Source organism: Scyliorhinus canicula, chromosome 6, assembly GCF_902713615.1.
Source record: "Scyliorhinus canicula chromosome 6, sScyCan1.1, whole genome shotgun sequence".
In the NCBI taxonomy this organism is placed as follows: domain Eukaryota; kingdom Metazoa; phylum Chordata; class Chondrichthyes; order Carcharhiniformes; family Scyliorhinidae; genus Scyliorhinus; species Scyliorhinus canicula.
This window is the reverse complement of record NC_052151.1, coordinates 166,609,627-166,629,311: the sequence shown is the minus strand read 5'-3', so window position 1 is coordinate 166,629,311 and position 19,685 is coordinate 166,609,627. Positions and strand designations below refer to the sequence as shown.

The 19,685-nt window shown below is 45.0% G+C and overlaps 1 protein-coding gene across 6 annotated transcripts in view; it reads left to right on the top strand.

The window, feature by feature from the left end:
* Nucleotides 1-19,685, top strand: part of mcph1 (microcephalin 1) — a 410,735-nt gene that overhangs the window by 62,048 nt on the left and 329,002 nt on the right. For 4 of the 6 annotated variants that reach the window (XM_038800431.1, XM_038800429.1, XM_038800426.1 and 1 more), the window contains 2 exons: nt 749-819; nt 14,427-14,507. In XM_038800431.1, the coding sequence (XP_038656359.1) occupies nt 749-819; nt 14,427-14,507 (152 nt within the window). The remainder of the gene's footprint in view (nt 1-748; nt 820-14,426; nt 14,508-19,685) is intronic. The other 2 variants (XM_038800430.1, XM_038800427.1) reach the window with 1 other exon arrangement.

Below are 19,685 nucleotides of genomic sequence, written 5' to 3'. Positions count from 1 at the left end.
TCATGAGATGTTCCACTGATTTATTTTTGAAAACCTAAATTAGAGCCTTGGTAACTGAAAATCCTGATTCCTCAACTGACATGGAATCATGTTATGTGCAAATCTTTGGAATAGATTTTAAAATTGTTTTCCATATGGTTTAGATTGACTATCTTTTAAACAAATTTTACAGATGTATACATATTTGAATGTATTTCGTATTTTTCTTGGCTCACTTTTGTAGAATACAGAGCATTGTTACCTCCTTTTATCAATGATGTGAAGAGATTTAATTTTGTGGTAATAAAGCAGAAAATGCTAGAAGTACTAAACAGGTCTTACAACATCTGTGGAGAGAAATAGTTAATATTTTGGGCCTGTGAATGAAAGGAAGCAGACCTCAAACATTAATTTTATCTCTCTCTTCACAGGTGCTCTCAGATTTGCTGCGTGTTTCCAGCATTTCTGTTTCGATTTCAGATTACCAGCCTCCACATCATTTTGCTTTTGTAATCATTTTACAGTTCTGCAAAATATCTATAGCCAAAATGTTAACCTCTGCTCTCTCTCTACAGGTGCAGCTGGACCTATTCAGTGTCTCCAAAGATTTCTAGTTTTGTTTAGGGTTGCTACATTTTATGACTATTTGTGCAAATGAAGCACAATTTGATCAAACTGATATATGATTTCCAAAATTACAATTTGCTTTTGTGGCAGTTTATTGCACCCAGGTCTGAATTAAATTTAGTTGAACTTGTTTTTTTTCCAGCTCATAAAAAGAAATTCAACACAACTGAAGTAACACATACAACCATTGGATGCAAGGGGAAGATTAAAAAGGTTAGTGTATCATGTTCCTCATGATTACACAGAATTATGTTATTTTTAGCAAGAAATGTTATCCCAGGGAAAGGTTTTCCCTGTTCTTATGCGTTGATTCTTTTTTAAACTTGGTGCTGATTGAACTCACTTTTTGTTGTTAGTTATGGTTAGTTCTCTGAGAACATTTTGCAGAATACAGCAACATTTCCTTTTGCCGAAGTCCTCGTTATATTTCATATTTCGTTGCAGCAAAACTTAATTGAATCATTGTGAATAGTCAATTTTCAAGTGCATTGCTTCACAATATCTTTTTATACCCTGAGGAATGTGTACTAAACAAAATGAAAACTTGAAACACAAGGTTGTAGTGATATTTTAATGATGCAATAGATATAATATGTTTGAATTGCTATTTCAATTGTCTCTGTACTTCACCCCAGTTCTCCTGATTGTGGATTGAAGATTTGGCAAATTTGTATTTCAATTTTAACAATCTCTTTCACAACTTGTTCTGCACCAATTTTTAGAAGAAAGATTTGCAATGATTCTCCAGTATACTTAACCATGAAACAATTTTGCTTGAGTTCAAGTCTTGATTTGAAGCCGGGATGATCTTCGAACAATGGCATTAATACTAAGACTTTTCTAAAGATGGGAGATTCATCCCAGGCTGGTTTGCAAAAAGTAACCAAGGCTCAGATAACAGAATTGACAACGAAGTTGCAGTTAAAATTAACTGCAGGTGTGAGGAAAGCAGACATAATGAAGGTAACAGTATAGCATTTAAAATTGGAAGGGATAAAAGTGAGTCATGTTTTCCAGGGGTGAGTCAATTGAGTTAGCTAGGATTTGTAAATGTAGCAGCTTGAACACAAAAAGGAATGAAAAGACTTGAATTAGAAAAAAAGAGCAGAGGAAATGGAAATTAACAGGCTTGAATTTAGAAAGAGAAGTTAACAAGGGAGGAAAAGAGAGAGGGAATGAGGAAGGGAATACCTGCTTAAAAGGCTGACTTTTGAAAAAGAGGTCTCTGATGGTGTGGAAAACTCTGATGACAAAAACAACCTCCAACCCAAAGCCCAGTAAGGAGCTGTTTAAATTTACACAAGCGTTTTCGGAGTTTGAGGAAAGGGATGGAGAGGCATTCCTTATTTTGTTTGAGAAGATAGCTAAGCAAATGAAGTGGCCAAAGGAAAAATGGACGTTCCTCCTCCAGAGTAGGCTGGGTGGGTAGAGCTGATGAGGTTGATGCATCACTTTCAGAAGAAGTTTCTGTGGATTATGATGCAGTAAAGAAACTATTCTTTGTGCGTATGAGTTGGTCCATGAGGTGTGCAGGCAAAAATTTCAAAACGTAAGCAAATAGCCTGGGCAGACCTATATGAATTTGAGAGGGTAAAGCAAAGTAATTTTGACCATTGGATATAGGCATTAAAGGCAGAGACAAAATCGTGAGATTTTTAGAAATGTACGGCTTCAACCGTAGGTTTGTACCAAATGTCAGCACTATAGTTGCTGCACTAACGGATTTACCAGGAAAGAATGCAAAGGTGATGAGAGTGCAAGACAGCTTTTGAGAAGCTAATTAATAAACCGGCATTAGCCACCCATAAATTTGATAAACCCTTCAAGGTGGTAATCGATGCCAGTGACTTGGGTATGAATGCAGTCTTATTGCAAGGAAACAAATTGGGCAAAGAGAAGCCAGTGGAGTATTTTTCTAAAAATTAAATTAGCATCAAAAGAGCTACTCTACGGTAGAAAAACTGGCTCTTAATCATGTTGAAGTATCCACCATGGCTGGAATGAAACACTGGTATATACTTACCATAATCCACCCTATATGGAAATGACAGCTCCAGTGGAACTTGCTGGTACAGCCTTATAACTTAAAGATATTGCTGGAAAGGATAATATAATTGCTGATGCAATAACAAGAATGTAATTTCTGTAGAATTGTCTGGGATTCAAAAGAGTCAGGAAAATTGCATGGATTGTGTGTGAAGGAGAATGGCTGAGTGAGTGCATGCTTAAATTTCTATCATTTACACTTTGAAATGAAAGGGCGGAGGTGTTGGAAAAACCATGGGCGGAATTCGAATCACTCTGGACTTTCGTGCACATCTTTGGGTTGTGGGGGCGAAACCCACGCAAACGTGGGGAGAATGTTCAAACTCCACATGGACAGTGATCCAGAGCGGGGATCGAACCTGAGACCTTGGCGCTGTGAGGCAGCAGTGCTAACCATTGCGCCACTGTGCTGCCCTTGCTGCGCACTTTCAATCACACCTTCTTGGTGAGAGAAACTGCTTTCTTCCTCCCTTTGTAGGGCATAGGTATGGCCATCCTGCATCTGACTACACCCTGAAATGATTCCAGAGCAGCATCTTTAAATCCGGAAGCTGCCTCCTTTGCTCTCTGCATAGCAGTCTTAAAAAAATCTTAATGCACTTCTGCATTAACTTTTCAAATAGTAGACTTCAGATAATTCTCACTGTACAGTTCAGAACCAGAGATGATAAAATGTATTGCCTTGGGAAAATCTTACCCATGGACTTTGCTTCTGGGTTTTGGACCCCGATACCACCCAGACTTCTCAGAACTTGCCTTTACATTATCTGGGTCATAATCTCTTAATAGGAATTCTAGCTCTGAGAAAAGGTGGTGCATAATCTATTCCTTCAATGAAAAAATGTTCATCAATCGAGAGCCAGGACTGGCAGCATAGAGACGGTAGGGAACAGCACCAGTGGGATATGGCCAAACCCCAGAGAGAACAAGAGAATTTTAGTATTGTTTGCCAGGATAAGATTGTTATTGTGCAGTGAAATAAATATAAACAAGATTTCTGCAAAACAAAATCCCCATCTAAACAAGGTAGAAATTGATTCAGATTATTTTCCATGTTTCCTATGAAACAAATTTTCTGGCAATGGTTCCATGCTTTTCCCATTGTGATGACAATTGGCAGATGAAGGTTTCCCCATTCCTGCATTCAGTAGTTAACACACGTGTTAGTGCTTCTATTTGAAATGGTGAAATGGGTAAGCAATGTCACACATGGAGCTGCATAACACATTTTTGTCCTCATTTAAGTAGTTTAACTTATCCACTAAATTAGCAGACAGAACAATGCCTTTGCAAACTTTGTATCTGAAAACAATTACTTTCAATACCCAACTCAAAAGAAGACAACAAATAAAGATACCCAAACAGATTGGAGCTCAGCAAAGCGGTTTGGCTACAGCAAGCTGGAGGGATCAGTCGTGAAACGCTGAGGGAAGCGGGGGCTTCCAAAATGAGAATTCTATTCCACTTAAAATGTACTCATTTTTACCAGAGAAAATGAAAGTTCAAATTTTTTTTACTCATGGGTTTAGGGCAAATAATAAAATATTTTTTGGTGGGTTACAGTCGATAAATCTCTCTCACTCTTTATTGAGTCTATTTCACCACTGAGACACCAGTGCCCAGGCTTATGTTTCACCAAACAACTCTCCACTGCTCCTCCAATCAAAAGCTGTTTCTCTCCCACATTTTCTGCTGGTAGACTCACTAATGAGATGTTACTGAGCCGATCCACAGCATGCCTGGGAGGTAAGCAGCCTGTGACTGGAAGAACAGCTGCTCACCAATTCTGTCACTTCCCCGTATAGGGTGAGCTTTCTCTCCTTGTTCACTACCGTGATTGAATTTCCCCAATGTTTTTTGGGACTTTCAAGGGTGAATTAGCCTGCCTTCCATTTGTATTTTCAACCCTGAGGTAGGGTATGTTCCAAGTGCAATGTCACCTCTTCCTTTAACTGCCTTGCAAAACAGCGTAACCCTGAACCCTGTCGCACTTGGGTTACTGTCTGCGGGTCTGCACGTTTTTCCCATATAGAACATAGAACAGTACAGCACAGAACAGGCCCTTCGGCCCTCGATGTTGTGCCGAGCAATGATCACCCTACTCAAACCCACGTATCCCCCCTATACCTGTAACCCAACAACCCCCCCCCTTAACCTTACTTTTTAGGACACTACGGGCAATTTAGCATGGCCAATCCACCTAACCCGCACATTTTTGGACTATGGGAGGAAACCGGAGCACCCGGAGGAAACCCACACACACACGGGGAGGACGTGCAGACTCCGCACAGACAGTGACCCAGCCGGGAACCGAACCTGGGACCCTGGAGCTGTGAAGCATTTATGCTAACCACCATGCTACCGTGCTGTCCTATCTGCGTGGGTTTCCTCCGGGTGCTCCAGTTTCCTCCCACAAGTCCCAAAAAAGGTGCTGTTAGGTGAATTGGACATTCTGAATTCTCCCTCTGTATACCCGAACAGGCACCGGAGTGTGCCAACTAGGGTCTTTTCACAGTAACTTCATTGCTGTTAATGTAAGTCTACTTGTGACAATAAAGATTATTAAAAATTAAGTCGGACTTCACATGCTCCACCAGCTGAACCAAGTTCAGTTTATGCAACTGCGCCCAACTCCTCACCACCTAGATACCCAGATACCTGAAACTAGGGGCTGGTTTAGCTCACTCGGCTAAAATCGCTGGCTTTTAAAGCAGACCAAGCAGGCCAGAAGCACGGTTCGATTCCCGTACCAGCCTCCCCGGACAGGCGCCGGAATGTGGCGACTAGGGGCTTTTCACAGTAACTTCATTGAAGCCTACTCGTGACAATATGCGATTTTCATTTTCATTTTCATTTCATTTTTTCAACTCCCACCACCCTGAATGGCAATTCCCCTAGTCTCCTGGCATCGGTCGGGAATACCTCACTCTTTCCCACATTCAATTTGTTTCCAGAAAACTGGCCAAATTCCCCCAAGGTCTCCATAATGCCTCCAAAGCTGCCCAACAGGTCCGATATATATAATAAAGGTCGTCTGCATACAATGAGACCCTATGTTTGGCGCCCCCCGCTCAATCCCTCTCCAGCCCCTCGATGCCCTCAGTGCCATTGCCAGCGACTCTCTGGCCAAGGCATAAAGCAATTTCCACAATGCATCCCAAAGTATTAAAAAATCACTCGGTTCATTCGCATACTCGCAGCCGGCGCCCAATATATCAACCGCACCCAATCCCTAAACTCCTACCCGACCCCGAACCGCCTCGGCAACTGCATCAAATATGTCCACCGATCAAAAGCCTTCTCCACGTCCATCACCACCACTGCCTCTGCCTCCTACCCCTCCAAAGACATCATATTACATTGGGTAGCCTCCGCATATTCGTTGACAACTGCCTTCCATTCACAAAACCCGTCTGATCTTTGCCTATCAGCCCCCCGGCACACAGTCCTCAATTTGCAATACCAACACCTTCGCCAACATCTTGGCATCCACATTCAATAATGATATTGGATGGTACGACCCATACTGCTCCGGGTCCTTATCCTTCTTCAATATCAGGGAGATGGGCAATGTCGGGGGGAGTTCTCCCCTCACCCTCGCTTCATTCTACATCTCACCAATAGTAGCCCAGGTCCGGCCCAACTTCTTATAAAACTCTACCGGGAACCTATCCGGCCTCAGGGCTTTCTCTGCTTGCATTGCCCCCAAACAATCCACCAACTCCCTCAGCCCAATTGGGGCCCCAGACCCTGAACCAGCCCCTTCTCCACTGAGAAACTCCAATCTGTCCAAGCGTTGCCGCATCCCCTCCTCCCGGCCTGGGTTCCGACTCATACAGCCTCCTATAAAAGGCCTAGAGCACCCCATTTAAGTCCTCTGGAACCATCAACACCGTACCCTTATCATCCCTAACTCTACCCCATAATCGACCAGTGCAGGTCCAAGTCCGGAATCTTCCCCAGCACCTGCCTCATGAAATCAACATCATCCCAATTCAAGGCATGAACGTTTACCAGAATCACCAACATTCCCACCAGCTATCCACTAACCATTACATATCTCCCGCCCAGATCAACCACAATGCTCCCCACTTCGAACGCGACCCTTATTGACCAACGCCGCTACCCCACTTGTCTACATGCAGCCCCGAATGGAACACCACCAAATTACTGTGGCCGCATCACCTAGCCTGCATATCTTTTAGGTTGTGGGGGTGTGACCCTTGCAAACACGGGGAGAATGTGCAAACTCCACGCGGACAGTGACCCAGAGCAGGAATCGAACCTGGGACCTCAGCGCCGTGAGACAGCAATCCTAACCACTGCACCACCGTACTGCCCATTACATGCAAACTTTTAACCCCCTCATGTTCCATGTGACCAGCCCAGTCGGGGAGGTGCCCCGCCCTCTTCTGTGGATCAACCATATCCTTTTTGAGCCAGCCCCCAGGCATGTAACCGGATGGCCATCGCCATCAATTCCTTCCCAACTGTGCCACACCGACCACATCCAGGTCAGCAATCCTACCCCCCCTCCTGCCCCCTCCCCACCCTTGAACAAAAAGGCAACCCCAGTCTTCCCCCCCCCCCCCCCCCCCCTCCACCCATACCTTACGCCATCCTCCTGGCAACCCTCCACTTCACTGCCGTTAACTAGCCCACCATGGTGGCCCCCACCCAAGGACTCCAACCACCTCTCCTCCCTCCAGTTCCCTCCCTGGCCACCCCGACGGTCGACCCCCAAAGAGTAACAAAAGGCACACTCATCATCACTGTTCCCTCGCCAAGACCTATCCAGAATACCCATCCCGAGTCATTTTAAAAAGCGCGCAAAACTCGTCCAATGTCCTCGCACTCCTCCTAGTCCATTGTCTTTCATAAATTCCGTCACCTCCTCTGGCGTGTTGAAATAAAGCTCCTGGGCGCGAATCTCCGCCCCCCACGCCGGGAGGGAGAGTAGTGGGAGGGCCTCCCGACATTTTTCACACCCTCCCGCTATTCTCCCCCCCCCCCCCCCCCCCACGCCCGACTCACGCCACGAATCGCCGCTTGCCATTTTTCACGCCGAGTGGCGATTCTCCGAGGCCGATGGGCCAAGCGGCCAGCCTTTTACGCCCGTTTCACCACGGCAGCAAACACACCTGCTCGCTGCCGCCGTGAAACGGGCGCCAGATGCCCGTTTGGGGCATCTAGAGGCCCGATTGGCACGGGAGCACCATGACTGTGCTCGGGAGGGGACAGGCCCGCGATCGGTGCCCAACGATCGTCGGGCCAGCGTCCAAAACAGACGCACTCTTTCCCCTCCGCCGCCCGGCAAGATCAAGCCACCACGTCTTGCCGGACGGCTGAGGAGAAAGACGTCAACTGCGCATGCGCGGGTTGGCGTTGTCCAACCTGCGCATGCGTGGCTGACATCATCGGCCGCGTCAGCTGCCGTGACGCTTGACGTGCAGCCTTGACGACCGCGCTCCTAGCCCCGCCCGGGGGGGGAGGAGAATCGGCCCCGGAAGTGGCCGTGAAGGCTGCTTTGGGTCACGGCCTGTCCCACGGCAGCCTTTACGATTCTCCGCATTTGCGGAGAATCTCGCCCCCTGTTTCTGGAAAGTCACCCACAGGCAGGCCAGGATGAAACCCCAAACTTCACCCCCTTTTCAAAGAGGCAGCTTTAATCTGGTTGAACACGGCCCTCCATTAGTTCCGCACCCAGGTCCTGGTACACCCACAGCTCACTCCCTTCCCAGGTTCGCATCTTGGTTTTCCTCGCCCATAGAAGGATGTTTTCCTTATCAAGAAAGTGATGCAACCTCACCACCATCGCCCTTGGTGGCTTGCCTGCCGGCGGCTTCCTCCTCAGGCCGCTGTGTGCTCAGTCCACCTCCAGAGGCCGATCTAAAGGCCTCCCCCCCATCATTCTCTCTAGCATCCTTGCTACATAAACCTGTCTCTGCACCCTCAATGCCTTTACATTTACAATCCTTACATTTCGCCTTCTGGAGTGATTCTCCAGATCCTCAACCTTCTCCCTCATCCTCTACTGGCTCTCCTGCATTACTCCCACCTCCTCTACCAACAAGGCCAACTGCTCCTCAAGCTCCCTCACCGCTTCCTCCAATTTCTAAATCGCTGGGCTCTGGGACTCCAGGCTGTCCTCAACCTGCTCGATCCCGGATCTCACTGGTTCTGCCATCTTGGCCAGATCTTGCAGGGCCTTTTGTCTCTGCTGCAAGAACTTATTGTTCAAGAACTCCACGAAACTGCTCCGTCAATCACTTGGCGGGCAGCGTGCCCCCCTTGCCCACCGCCATATGTGCGGTCACCACCATGGCCGCCTCCGGAAGTCTCCCAATGTAACCATTTAAAGGAGAAGTAAATCACCTAAAGTAGAAATAGCTTTGTTTTAGTAAAAAACATCAAATGTATTGATGACCTGAGCCAATTTCAATGAAATCATGAAGAGTACAGATTGTTTTCATGACTCAGACAGTTCCAGAGAATCTCCCAATCAGGTTCAAGTTTGTGCCCCTGTTTTACATTAGTTGTTCTCGAATGCACAGTTAAACAAAGTGGCTAAGCAGCATGTGAGACCCAACTCACAACATCAAGCGACTGACAGAGTTTGAGTTTCATTTGAACTAAAATATTCAAATTTTGAGTGGGAGGTGCTCAGAATCCTAGGATTATCTATGGAGAGAAAGTGTTAACTAGTTTCTGTTTTTAACTCCCTCCTCAACTTGCTTCCCATTTTTGGATGGTAGGAACCATAGACTAGAAGGCCATGTTACCAAATATTCTAAAAGCTGCAGTATAATTCAGAACACCAGTCTAGATCTGAAATGAAAATTATAGTTTTCTTGAAGGGAAAGAAGATGCTGAAGACCAGTGAGGCTAAAGTAATATCATTATAGATACATGATTCTAGATAATAATCCAAAAGTATTATATATTTCTAAAAATCATGACCAGTATTTGTGAGCAGAGAAGAGAAAGGAAATGTAATAATTGAGGCTGTTCTGTTTAATGTTTGAATTCTAGAAGTGCTCGAGACCGGCTATTGCAGTCAGAATGATTAAACAGTAAGATTGCTGATGCAGCTTTGATTCATTTTGTAAAAATATCATCTCTTTACAGATCTTGCCAGCTGCTGATATTTTCATTAATGTGGTGCAAGATGACTTAGCTAAAGGAAAGCTAAGGAAGTTCTGATAATATCCTCAATCAGCAGAGATTTGCTAGTTTTCCACCAATTTCATAAGTTGTTTGACGAAAGGACTTGCCTGCTTCACAAACAGCAAGTTGACCATATTGCTGCCTATCTAGATATGACTGGATTGCATTCTGGTTTGAACACTTTCGATGATTTAACAAGGTTGTTGGCAACTGCGTGAGCAAGTGGATTAGCTCAAACAAGATCCATTAAAGGAGCCAGTGACAGCTATAAAATCTCTCCATCCTCAGTAGCACCCCTACATATTTCACCAGAATATTCAATATCCTCCTTTTATGGATCAAGTCTCTTTCCGTAGACGGCATAATAACTTTGTTCCAAAGTAATCTCTGAGAATTTGTTTGACAAGGATAAGCAACACAGCCTCTTGTACACTGTTTTCTGCACTCTACTGCCACGCAGTATAGGTATTAGTTAGCAATGGAGAAATTTGCTGGGTGAAAGGGAAAGAGCAAGGAAGTGTAAATAATTTCATAGCTCTTTGACAGTGCTGGCACAGGGCACAATGGGATGAATGATCTCCTTCAGTGCTGTAACATTCTAAGATCTCCCAAGTGCCTGATTCCAGCTGATTGAGGCAGGGCATTAAATAAATTCAGCTAATGAATGCTGCATCTCAAAATATGCATGTTCCCAGCTGGGCTTGAAGGGTATGCACTTAAGGACACTTAACTGTTTAAATTGCCTTAATATCTAATGGTCCAAAAATTATACTTCCAACTCCCTGTACTATTAAGCATACATTAAACAGCAAACATTCAGTGCTTATTCCTTATAAAGTGAAAAGTTGTGTACAATTTGTATATTCATTTCACATTTAAAAATAACCCCAAATTGTCCTTTGAAGTTAAGAGGTTTGCTTTCAGAAGTCTTTGAAAGTGAATTCTTTCACTTCATTTCAAATGTTCATACATGAGCTCTTTCACATATGAGATGGAAGAGTCAGAACTTAATATTAACTGTTCAGAGAGGAATAACTGAAAGAGCCATTACTGATAGCAAATACAGATTTACGAAGGACAGCGCGTGATTAACAAGGTAGATTTAAAACAAAACATCAAAGTGTATAGATGTCGGTAATGCATCAGATATGTAAAATGGGCCCTATTGCTTATCGTGGACACATTTGTACATATGCAGTTTGCCTACTCTACACAATGGCAAGGATAAACAGAATTAAATTGTTTCCAAATGTTTAATCCTTTATAAATGTGTGTCAGACCTTTTCCATTCAATCTGGGTCCTCAGCAAATTATATCAAAAGCGGGGACTGTTCAATGGGTGTTTTTAGTTTACTGTATACAGTCAAGAAATCCGACTAAGAGTGAGAAACAAACTTAATTAAAACCCCAATCTGATGCAAAGATTCTATTCCTGGGTAACATTGACTGTCACTCAAAAGAAATCCCAGTTACTCATATTTCAGTGCTTGCTTCATGTAAAGTGCAGCCAGTGGTCTGGGTCCTTGGAAAATTGCACCCTGTCTGTGTCTTGGTATGTAACTGGGAAACAGGAGATTGGTATCTTTGCAAAACTTGCAGATTTAAGTACCTAAAAGCTGTTTCTTTTGTGATGCAAAAATTGAATTGTTGAGTGATCTGATTTTATAGGTCAAACTTATTCAGTTCAAGAACCTGTTTTCTTCCAAGACTGCAAAGTGATTACATTAGCAATTTTTTTCCCCATGGAATAAGGTTGGCAAAATATGATTGACATTTCGATGACTTTATGGCAGGGGGAACCCTACTTTCAATAAAACATTATTGTCTAAAGGATTAAGCTGGATGTTGCCAAGTCGCCTTCCGTCCGAAATAAGCAGATCACTTAAATTATTATAACTGGTGTCTTTGAAATTGACACAAATTGTTCAAGGTTACTAAATTTTGGGCAATGCTGCATAGTTGAAACAAGGACATTTTAACTGTTGGGCTCGTCAGGAGAATATGGATTTTCAGATGATTTTTGGTGATGTGCTATGCCGTATAATAAATTGGCATAGAAAATTAAATTATATGGTATTATTTGCAATGCAGTGGCACATGAAACGCACATGTGCTTTTTATCCTAATAAGCTTGATGCATAAACCCTAACTTTAAGTTTTATAATTTATTATAGACTAAATAGTTTTAAAAGAGTTTAACTATCTATAGTAGATGCACGATTCAGATGTGTTTTAACAACATAAAAAAAAGAAAGAATAACCTTCTGACAAGTCTGGACGCTCAGAGTTGGTTTTGTGGCACATATTCTCATCTCGATATCAGGAAAGCATCGAAGGAATGTGGTCTGGAAGGGAAAACAAGGCACAGAAATGGCTTCCTTCACATGATCATGCTTATCAAGTTGCCTTGATGAAAGAACAAAGGTTCTGTGAAAGGGGGGAGGACAGAGTATAATTAGAAAGCAAAAGGGATGATGATGATGTTAGGCAAAAGGAGTTGTAATGGGACAAGTATAAAGGTATTAGATGGGTCTGGAAGAAGTGTAAATTGTTACATCATGATAGAGGAGAGAGAGTGGTATGAAAAATCTGGGAAGGAGAAAAAAAGGAACCATAGCTTGGGAATGTGGTGGAGGAAGATAGGTAAACAGGGGTGTGGACCAACAGAGTGGTTGTGGAGAGATGGGAAATCCCACCCCAAGCCTCACTCCCAGGCGGAGAATGGGACTGATGGAATAATTGTCTTCCTCTGTAGTCTTTATGGCTCTGTTATGTCGGTTACCACAGCGATAACCTTACTTTTGTTTCAACCATGAAGTGTGAATCAGCAGTTCTGTTTTTCCAACTTGTTTGTGTCTTGTTATGCACGTGGCGTAGCATAAGCGTCTTCCTTGATGTGCACTCTGACAAAGGAAGGTTCAGACGTGGAGATAACTTCAACAAGTTTATTAAACTATTTACAATTCTCCTACTTAGGTTCGCCTCTGCTATTAATCCTCTTATAGCTACTCAGACTGACAAACCAGTCTGCTACAATCCACGTGGTGGGTGTGATATTGAATCAACCCTGTGTCGCTACGGACTGACTGTCTTCACTGGAAAAAGGAAGATCATGTGTGTTGTGTCCTTCATATATGGATTGGTGTAATGCCCCCCTGTGGTAGTGTCACCTCAGTGTGTATCGTGAATGCCCATTGGTCGTGTCCTATCTAACTGACCTATTTGTTGAGTGTCGGTGTGTCATGTCTCTGGTGCTCCCTCTAGTGTCTAGCTAGTCTACATGTATTTACATTAACCCCTTGTGTATTTACAGTGATGCATATCACCACAGTCTGGAACCAATGTTCTCCCTTTCATACAAAATTATGGGAATAGAGATAGTGTGCAGACTGTCATAACCTGCACCCACACGGGACTTATGGGGTGGAATCGATTGTATTCGCCATGCCCCTTGCAGAATCCTTCAGTCAACATTGTATATAATGTCGGCCAGTTCAGGACCGACCATCACAGATCCGGTTGGGTACCACTGGGAGCAGTTTACCTTAAAAACCATGTAAATAAACCTTTGTTTCTTTTGTTACAGCTCAGTGTCATCATAAAAGGGACATAAAGGAATACTTGGGATAAATGGATATTTTCTCAGATTGGTGGGATAATGGTGTTGTGACACAATCCATAGTTTCAAAACTTGTGTATTTGAGGCAGCCCGAATTGAAAAGAGAAACCGAGAAAGAAAAAGTGACCTTCCCAGTTCCTAAGGAAACTACAACTGAAACTGGCTGAGATTAGAAGCCAAAAGAAACTGAGATCGGAAGTCCTTAAATACATACACTTCAAGCCCAGCTGGTTGTCCACTGCTTTTGGCAGGGGATCAGATTACCACAAATAATAATTTATCTGGCCCAGCTCCTCTAAGCTCAAATACCAATGACGACTAGGAAAGCATTGACACTAGTATCCGTATATGAAACAATCAATAGGAAAGAAATAGAGCAAGGGACTGATGAATATCAAATGTCATGCCAGGAGATATTATTTCATAGAGCATTCAATCATATTCTTACCTCTAAATCAAATTCCTGAACAAATTTTGTTTACCTTTTATTTAAATAAAATAACATTACATTAATTTATCTTTGTGAATGTCTGTTCCATATGTGTGCTCTCTCCAACCCAAGGGTTCGGACTCAAACCTCTCATCTACACTGACAGTAGGACTTGAATGACCATTTTCATATCTGTGACCAGAAATGTACACAGAACTTCCCTTGTTTAGGGAACTGTGCAGCTTCAGAATAATCTTGGGAATTGAAATCCATTGATTTGGTGGGGTGATTGAGCTTCCTATTAACTTTCTCACCAGTTAACTATTCAAACATGGTGAAATAACAAATTAAATGACATCTATAGATCTTTTTCAACTTTCCCATTTAGCACATCTAATCCATGTGTCTTCTGACCTTCCCATATTCAATACATCGCACTCCTCCACATGAATTTAACTTGACATTGACGTGCCAAGGTACACACTTTGTTGCACTTCTGAAATCATAATTGCCATCATTTGCAAATTTAATTATATTTCATTCGATCTGTGATTCCAGGTCACTAACTACAATAGAAAAAGGCGGTGGGAGAAGAAGGATGGAATAGGAACTCCCAATGCCCAATGTTGCTCGTTCTGGGTGAGTGTGCTTAACACTCAATTTGGCTCTGTTTCGTTACTTAGCTCTGGAGTCGCCAGGTATCGTTAAGATACCGCCACAAGTTTAAGGTGAAGTTCAAAGCAATAAAACCATACACCAATTAGTAAGTTCAAACAACTGAGTTTATTATAATACAATTATAATCCTACCCATGCACACGCTAAGAGTATTGAACTATTCCTACCGCTAAATAAACAAATACTTATCTCGAAGGAACTGCCGGATCAGGGGGCAAGGCCTCTTGCTCTGCTCTGGTCTGCAGACTTCAGGGTGGTACGGGTTAAAAAGGGGTCAGGAGTGTCTATCTCTGGTAGCGATCGTTGTGAGACTTACTTACTGGCGGCTGCTGTCCCCAAACCTCTCCTCTCTCCCTCTCGTTGAAGGTCTTCTTGGCAAAGTTGGTCGAAATGCTGGTCCAGAGAGGAGGGCTGGTCAGAAGGAGAGGAGGGTTGGATCAGAAGAACGAACTAAGTGTGGGACCTGTCTTTTATAGGTCCCAGGGATCCGCGCCCCTTTGGGCGGACCCCTTTACCTGCTCGGAATCGATTGGGTCTCTTCCCAATCGATATGTTTGAATCCCCCCAATACTGAGGCTGTTCCTTGGCTACTGGGCGGGCTTTCAGGTGCTTTGTTTTCGGACCCCGCTGGTGCTGGGGTGTCTGGTATCCTATGCAATGTTGCAGTTACTGCCCCATTTGTGTCCATTGTCTGTGGGATCGTTCCATTACTATGTTAACTATCCCGGAGATTGCCTCATTAGTATGCAGAATGTTCGTTTCGGTGCTGTCTGCTCTCTTAGCAGACAGAATCCACATTTGCTTGGTGCAGCCTGCTGGTGCTGCAAACATTGTCCATTTTAACCTGTATGCTTTGCGTTCCTCCATTTTGTATTTAGGGACTGGCCAACTTCGGTGGCTACACTAACACAATACTTCTATATTTCTGTACTTTCAGGATTTGATTTCAGGATTCCTGAGGGCAGCACAGTTGCTTCACAGTTCCAGGGTCCCAGGTTCGATTCCCGTCTAGGGTCACTTTCTGTGTGGAGTCTGCACATTCTCCCCGTGTCTGTGTGGATTTCCTCCGGGTGCTCCGGTGTCCTCCCACAGTCCAAAGATGTGCAGGTTAGGTGGATTGGCCATGCTAAATTGCCCTTGGGTTAGGTGGGGTTACTGGGTTACAGGGATGGGGTGGGCTTCGGTGGGATGTTCTTTCCAAGGGCCGGTGCAAACTCGATGGGCCGAATGGCCTCCTTCTGCACTGTAAATTCTATGATCTATGATCAATCATTATGTTTGGTCGATTATTTATTTGGTTGTGGGTCTATAACCAATCACCTTAAATACTAGCTCACCCCCTTGGCATTACATGGTACTTGAGGACCCAGTATAAAATGGCACCACTTTGGCTGGAAGCACAATAATTAAACCAGGGCACACAGAAGTTATTCAGTCTCCAGTGGGGTGATGGTGTAATTATTGCATGCCAAAATTGTCTTAGCAGTTTCCAACATAAATATGGTGTAGGAATTTTTCATGAAATATGACAGAAGGTATGTGCAGATCTAAGATTTTCAATGTAAAAATTTATATAGAGTGAAGCACATTTATAACTATTGAACAAAATAAATTTTGCATACTATACTGGGAGGAATGCAAATAATTAAGCTTATTAGTCCCAGCTAAGTAAAATCTTAAAATATACATTCAAGCCTTTTAGACCTGCATCATATCACCTCTCGTGCTTCTTTTTTCGAATGAGATCGAATCCAATTGCTTTGTCCTTTTCTCATAATTTAATATTTAGAGTTCTTCATCTACCCTTGTAACTTTACTCTTAAGCTCCCTGATATGGAAATTTGTTTATAAGTCACTGTGCATATCTTTTTCACTCTATGGTATTCAGAAATGTTTTTGAACAGTTTTATTTACTTATTTTTTATTAAATCAAATTAACTTGGAAGCAATGTCAGAAATTGATTCCAACAATATAGGAACATTTTATTTGGCAGATCAACAATGGAATCTATTAAAGAAAGAACTTGATTTGTATGGCGTCTGTGTTTCACAGCTAATGAGGCATTTTTGTAGAATAGGGGCTGCTGCAAGGAAATATGACAACCAAAATGTGCATAGCCAGTTCCCACAAGGCGCAGCGAGTTCACTTATTAATTTTTTTTTTTGGTTATGTTAGTTTTGGAATAACTTGTGGCAAGGACACTAGGAGTATTCCCTGTTTCTTTTCCAAATAGAGTCAGAGAATCTTTAACATCTATTTTGTTTAAGGCTTCTATTCAACATCCAAACGACAGAACCTCCAACAGTGCAGGGCTCCCTACGAAATGTCTAGTGCTCAGGTCTGGATCGGGAACTACTTGACTTGAAGGTGAGAATCTCAGGATGCCCTTAATCATCCAATTAAGTCCTTTTGAAATGCAGTCACTTACAACGCACAGGAGACGATGCACAAGGTACAAAACACCAGGGCTTATGTTTTAGGGGGACCTAGCCTATTTTGAGTGCAGTGAAGGCGACATGCATGCACCGAATAACAAGGCGTCATTATGATGCATGGCTGCTCGAGTCTGTGCAAGTGCGAGGGACGTCTACCTACTGGGCAGTGTGAGATACTGGCTCAGCAGATGTATTGGGATGAGGGGAAATGGTGATGGTGGCAAAGCCTGCAGCAAAACTGCTGGAGTCTATGAGTATGCCGATGAAGGAAGGCTGAGGAAAAACAGGCAAAATGAGATCTGAGTTCACTCCCAAGTGATTCTATATAGGCTCCTTTTGTATTTAAATGGTATGCTTTACTGCTGGAGCACTAGGATTGAGACATATCCTAGTGACCTGTTCTTCTGACTTTACTACAGTATCCACAAACAGTTGCATATTGCTGGCAGGCAACTGCTGCGCTCAGGGTGTATCCTGTGTGGCCACCACATAAAGGGAGACAGAAGAAAGAGCTGACAACTCTTTCCAAGTATGGGGCCCTGAACAATCATAGAATCATAGAATTTACAGTGCAGAAGGAGGCCATGTGGCCCATCGAGTCTGCACCGGATCTTACAAAGAGCACCCTACTGAAGCCCACATCTCTACCCTATCTCCATAACTTATTAACCTCCACTTAACCTTTTTGGACACGAAGGGCAATTTAGCATGGCCAATCCACCTAACCCGCACATCTTTGGACTGTGGGAGGAAACCGGAGCACCTGGAGGAAACCCACACAGACACAGGGAGAACGTGCAGACTCTGCACAGACAGTGACCCAAGCCGGGAATCAAACCTGAATGTACTTTTTCATTGTTACATCCTTAACTAGATTGCATTCTTGTTTGTGTTGATAGATGAGAGTGGTGAATTCAGGCTAAGATACTTCTGAAAGCTGGGAGGTTGAGCTAACTCAGTGCATTCAGCGTACCACGTGTCCACCAGATCCCAGGTCAAGGATGAGGAAACACCCATCCTCCGAGTCCCTTCCCTGGTGATGCAGGTAACTGCAGAGCACAGATTCTCAGTGGCTTGTTGTACCTCCAGGTACTTGGAAATACAAACATTTGAAAGCAGTATCAAGCTATTTCAGTGCTGAAATCCAATTCAGCCCGTACTCCTTGAAAAACTTTATTTTTTTTAGCCTATATTCACTCGTTTAATACTCTTCCATTTATCACTAGTAAAGAAATATGATATGAACTTGTTTAGATTTGCTTTAAGTTCATTTTTAATTTGTGTCCTCTAATTCTTCTTTCTCACATGCATTGTAATAATCTGGTGCACCTTGTCTTTTTTAAATTATTTTTATTCATTTACGGGATGTGGTCGTCACTGGTTCAACCAACATTTATTGCCCATCCCTAGTTGCCTTCAGAAGCTGATAGTTAGTTGCCTTCTTGAACTGCTGCAGTCCTTGAGGTGTAGACAGCGCCGGCCCTAGGGTTGCTGGCGCCCCGGGCAAGCTGAACTTCGGCGCCCTTGGGGGGGGGGGGGGGGGGGGGGCCGAGGGGGGGGCGGGGCCGAGAGGGGGCGGACCCGGGGGGAGGGCGGGGGGAGCGGACCCGAGGGGGGGGGGCGGGGGGAGCGGACCCGGGGGGAGCGGACCCGGGGGGAAGGCGGGGGGAGCGGACCCGAGGGGGGGGGGGCGGGGGGAGCGGACCCGAGGGGGGGGGGGGCGGGGGGAGCGGACCCGAGGGGGGGCGGGGCCGAGAGGGGGCGGACCGAGGTGGGGGGGGGCGGGGGGAGCGGACCGAGGGGGGGCGGGGCCGAGAGGGGGCGGACCCGAGGGGGGGGGCGGGGGGAGCGGACCCGAGGGGGGGGGGGGCGGGGGGAGCGAAGGCGGGGGGGAGCGGACCCGAGGGGGGGGTGGCGGGTCGGGCGGACCCGAGGGGGGGGCGGGGCGGGCGGACCCGAGGGGGGGGGCGGGGGGGCGGACCCGAGGCGGGGGGGGGGGGAAGCGGACCGAGCGGGGGGGCGGACAGAGGGGACTGACCGGGGGGGGGCCGCCCTGGGGGAGTGCGGCCACACTGGGGGAGTGCGGCCACCGCGCATGCGCTGGTTGGCGCCGGCCCAACTGCGCATGCGCGGGACCCGAGTCTGGCGCCCCCTAGCACATGGCGCCCTGGGCGACAGCCCGAGTTGCCGGTGCCTTGAGCCGGCCCTGGGTGTAGATGCACCCGCTTTGTTGCTAGGGAGGGAGTTCCAGTGAAGGAACGGCGATATATTTCCAAGTCAGGGTGGTGAGTGACTTGGAAGGGAACCTCCAGCTGGTGAGTTTCCCAGGTATCTGCTGCCCTTGTCCTTCTAAATGGGATTGGTCATGGGTTTGGAAGGCATTGTCCAAGAACTTTGGTGAGTTACTGCAGTGCATCGTGTAGATGGTGTACATGGTTGCCACTGTTTGTCGGTGGTGGATGGTTTGAATGTTTGTGGAAGAGGGAGCAATCAAGCGGGCTGGTTTGTCCTGGATGGTGTTGAACCTCTCGAGTGTTATTGAAGCTGCCCTCATCCAGGTAAGTGTTGAGTATTCATTACACTCCTGACTTGTGCCTTGTAGATGGTGGACAGGCTTTGGGGGGTCAGGAGGCGAGTTACTCACTGTAGGAGTCCTAGCCTTTGATCTGCCCTGGTAGCCACAGTATTAATGTGGCTACTCCAG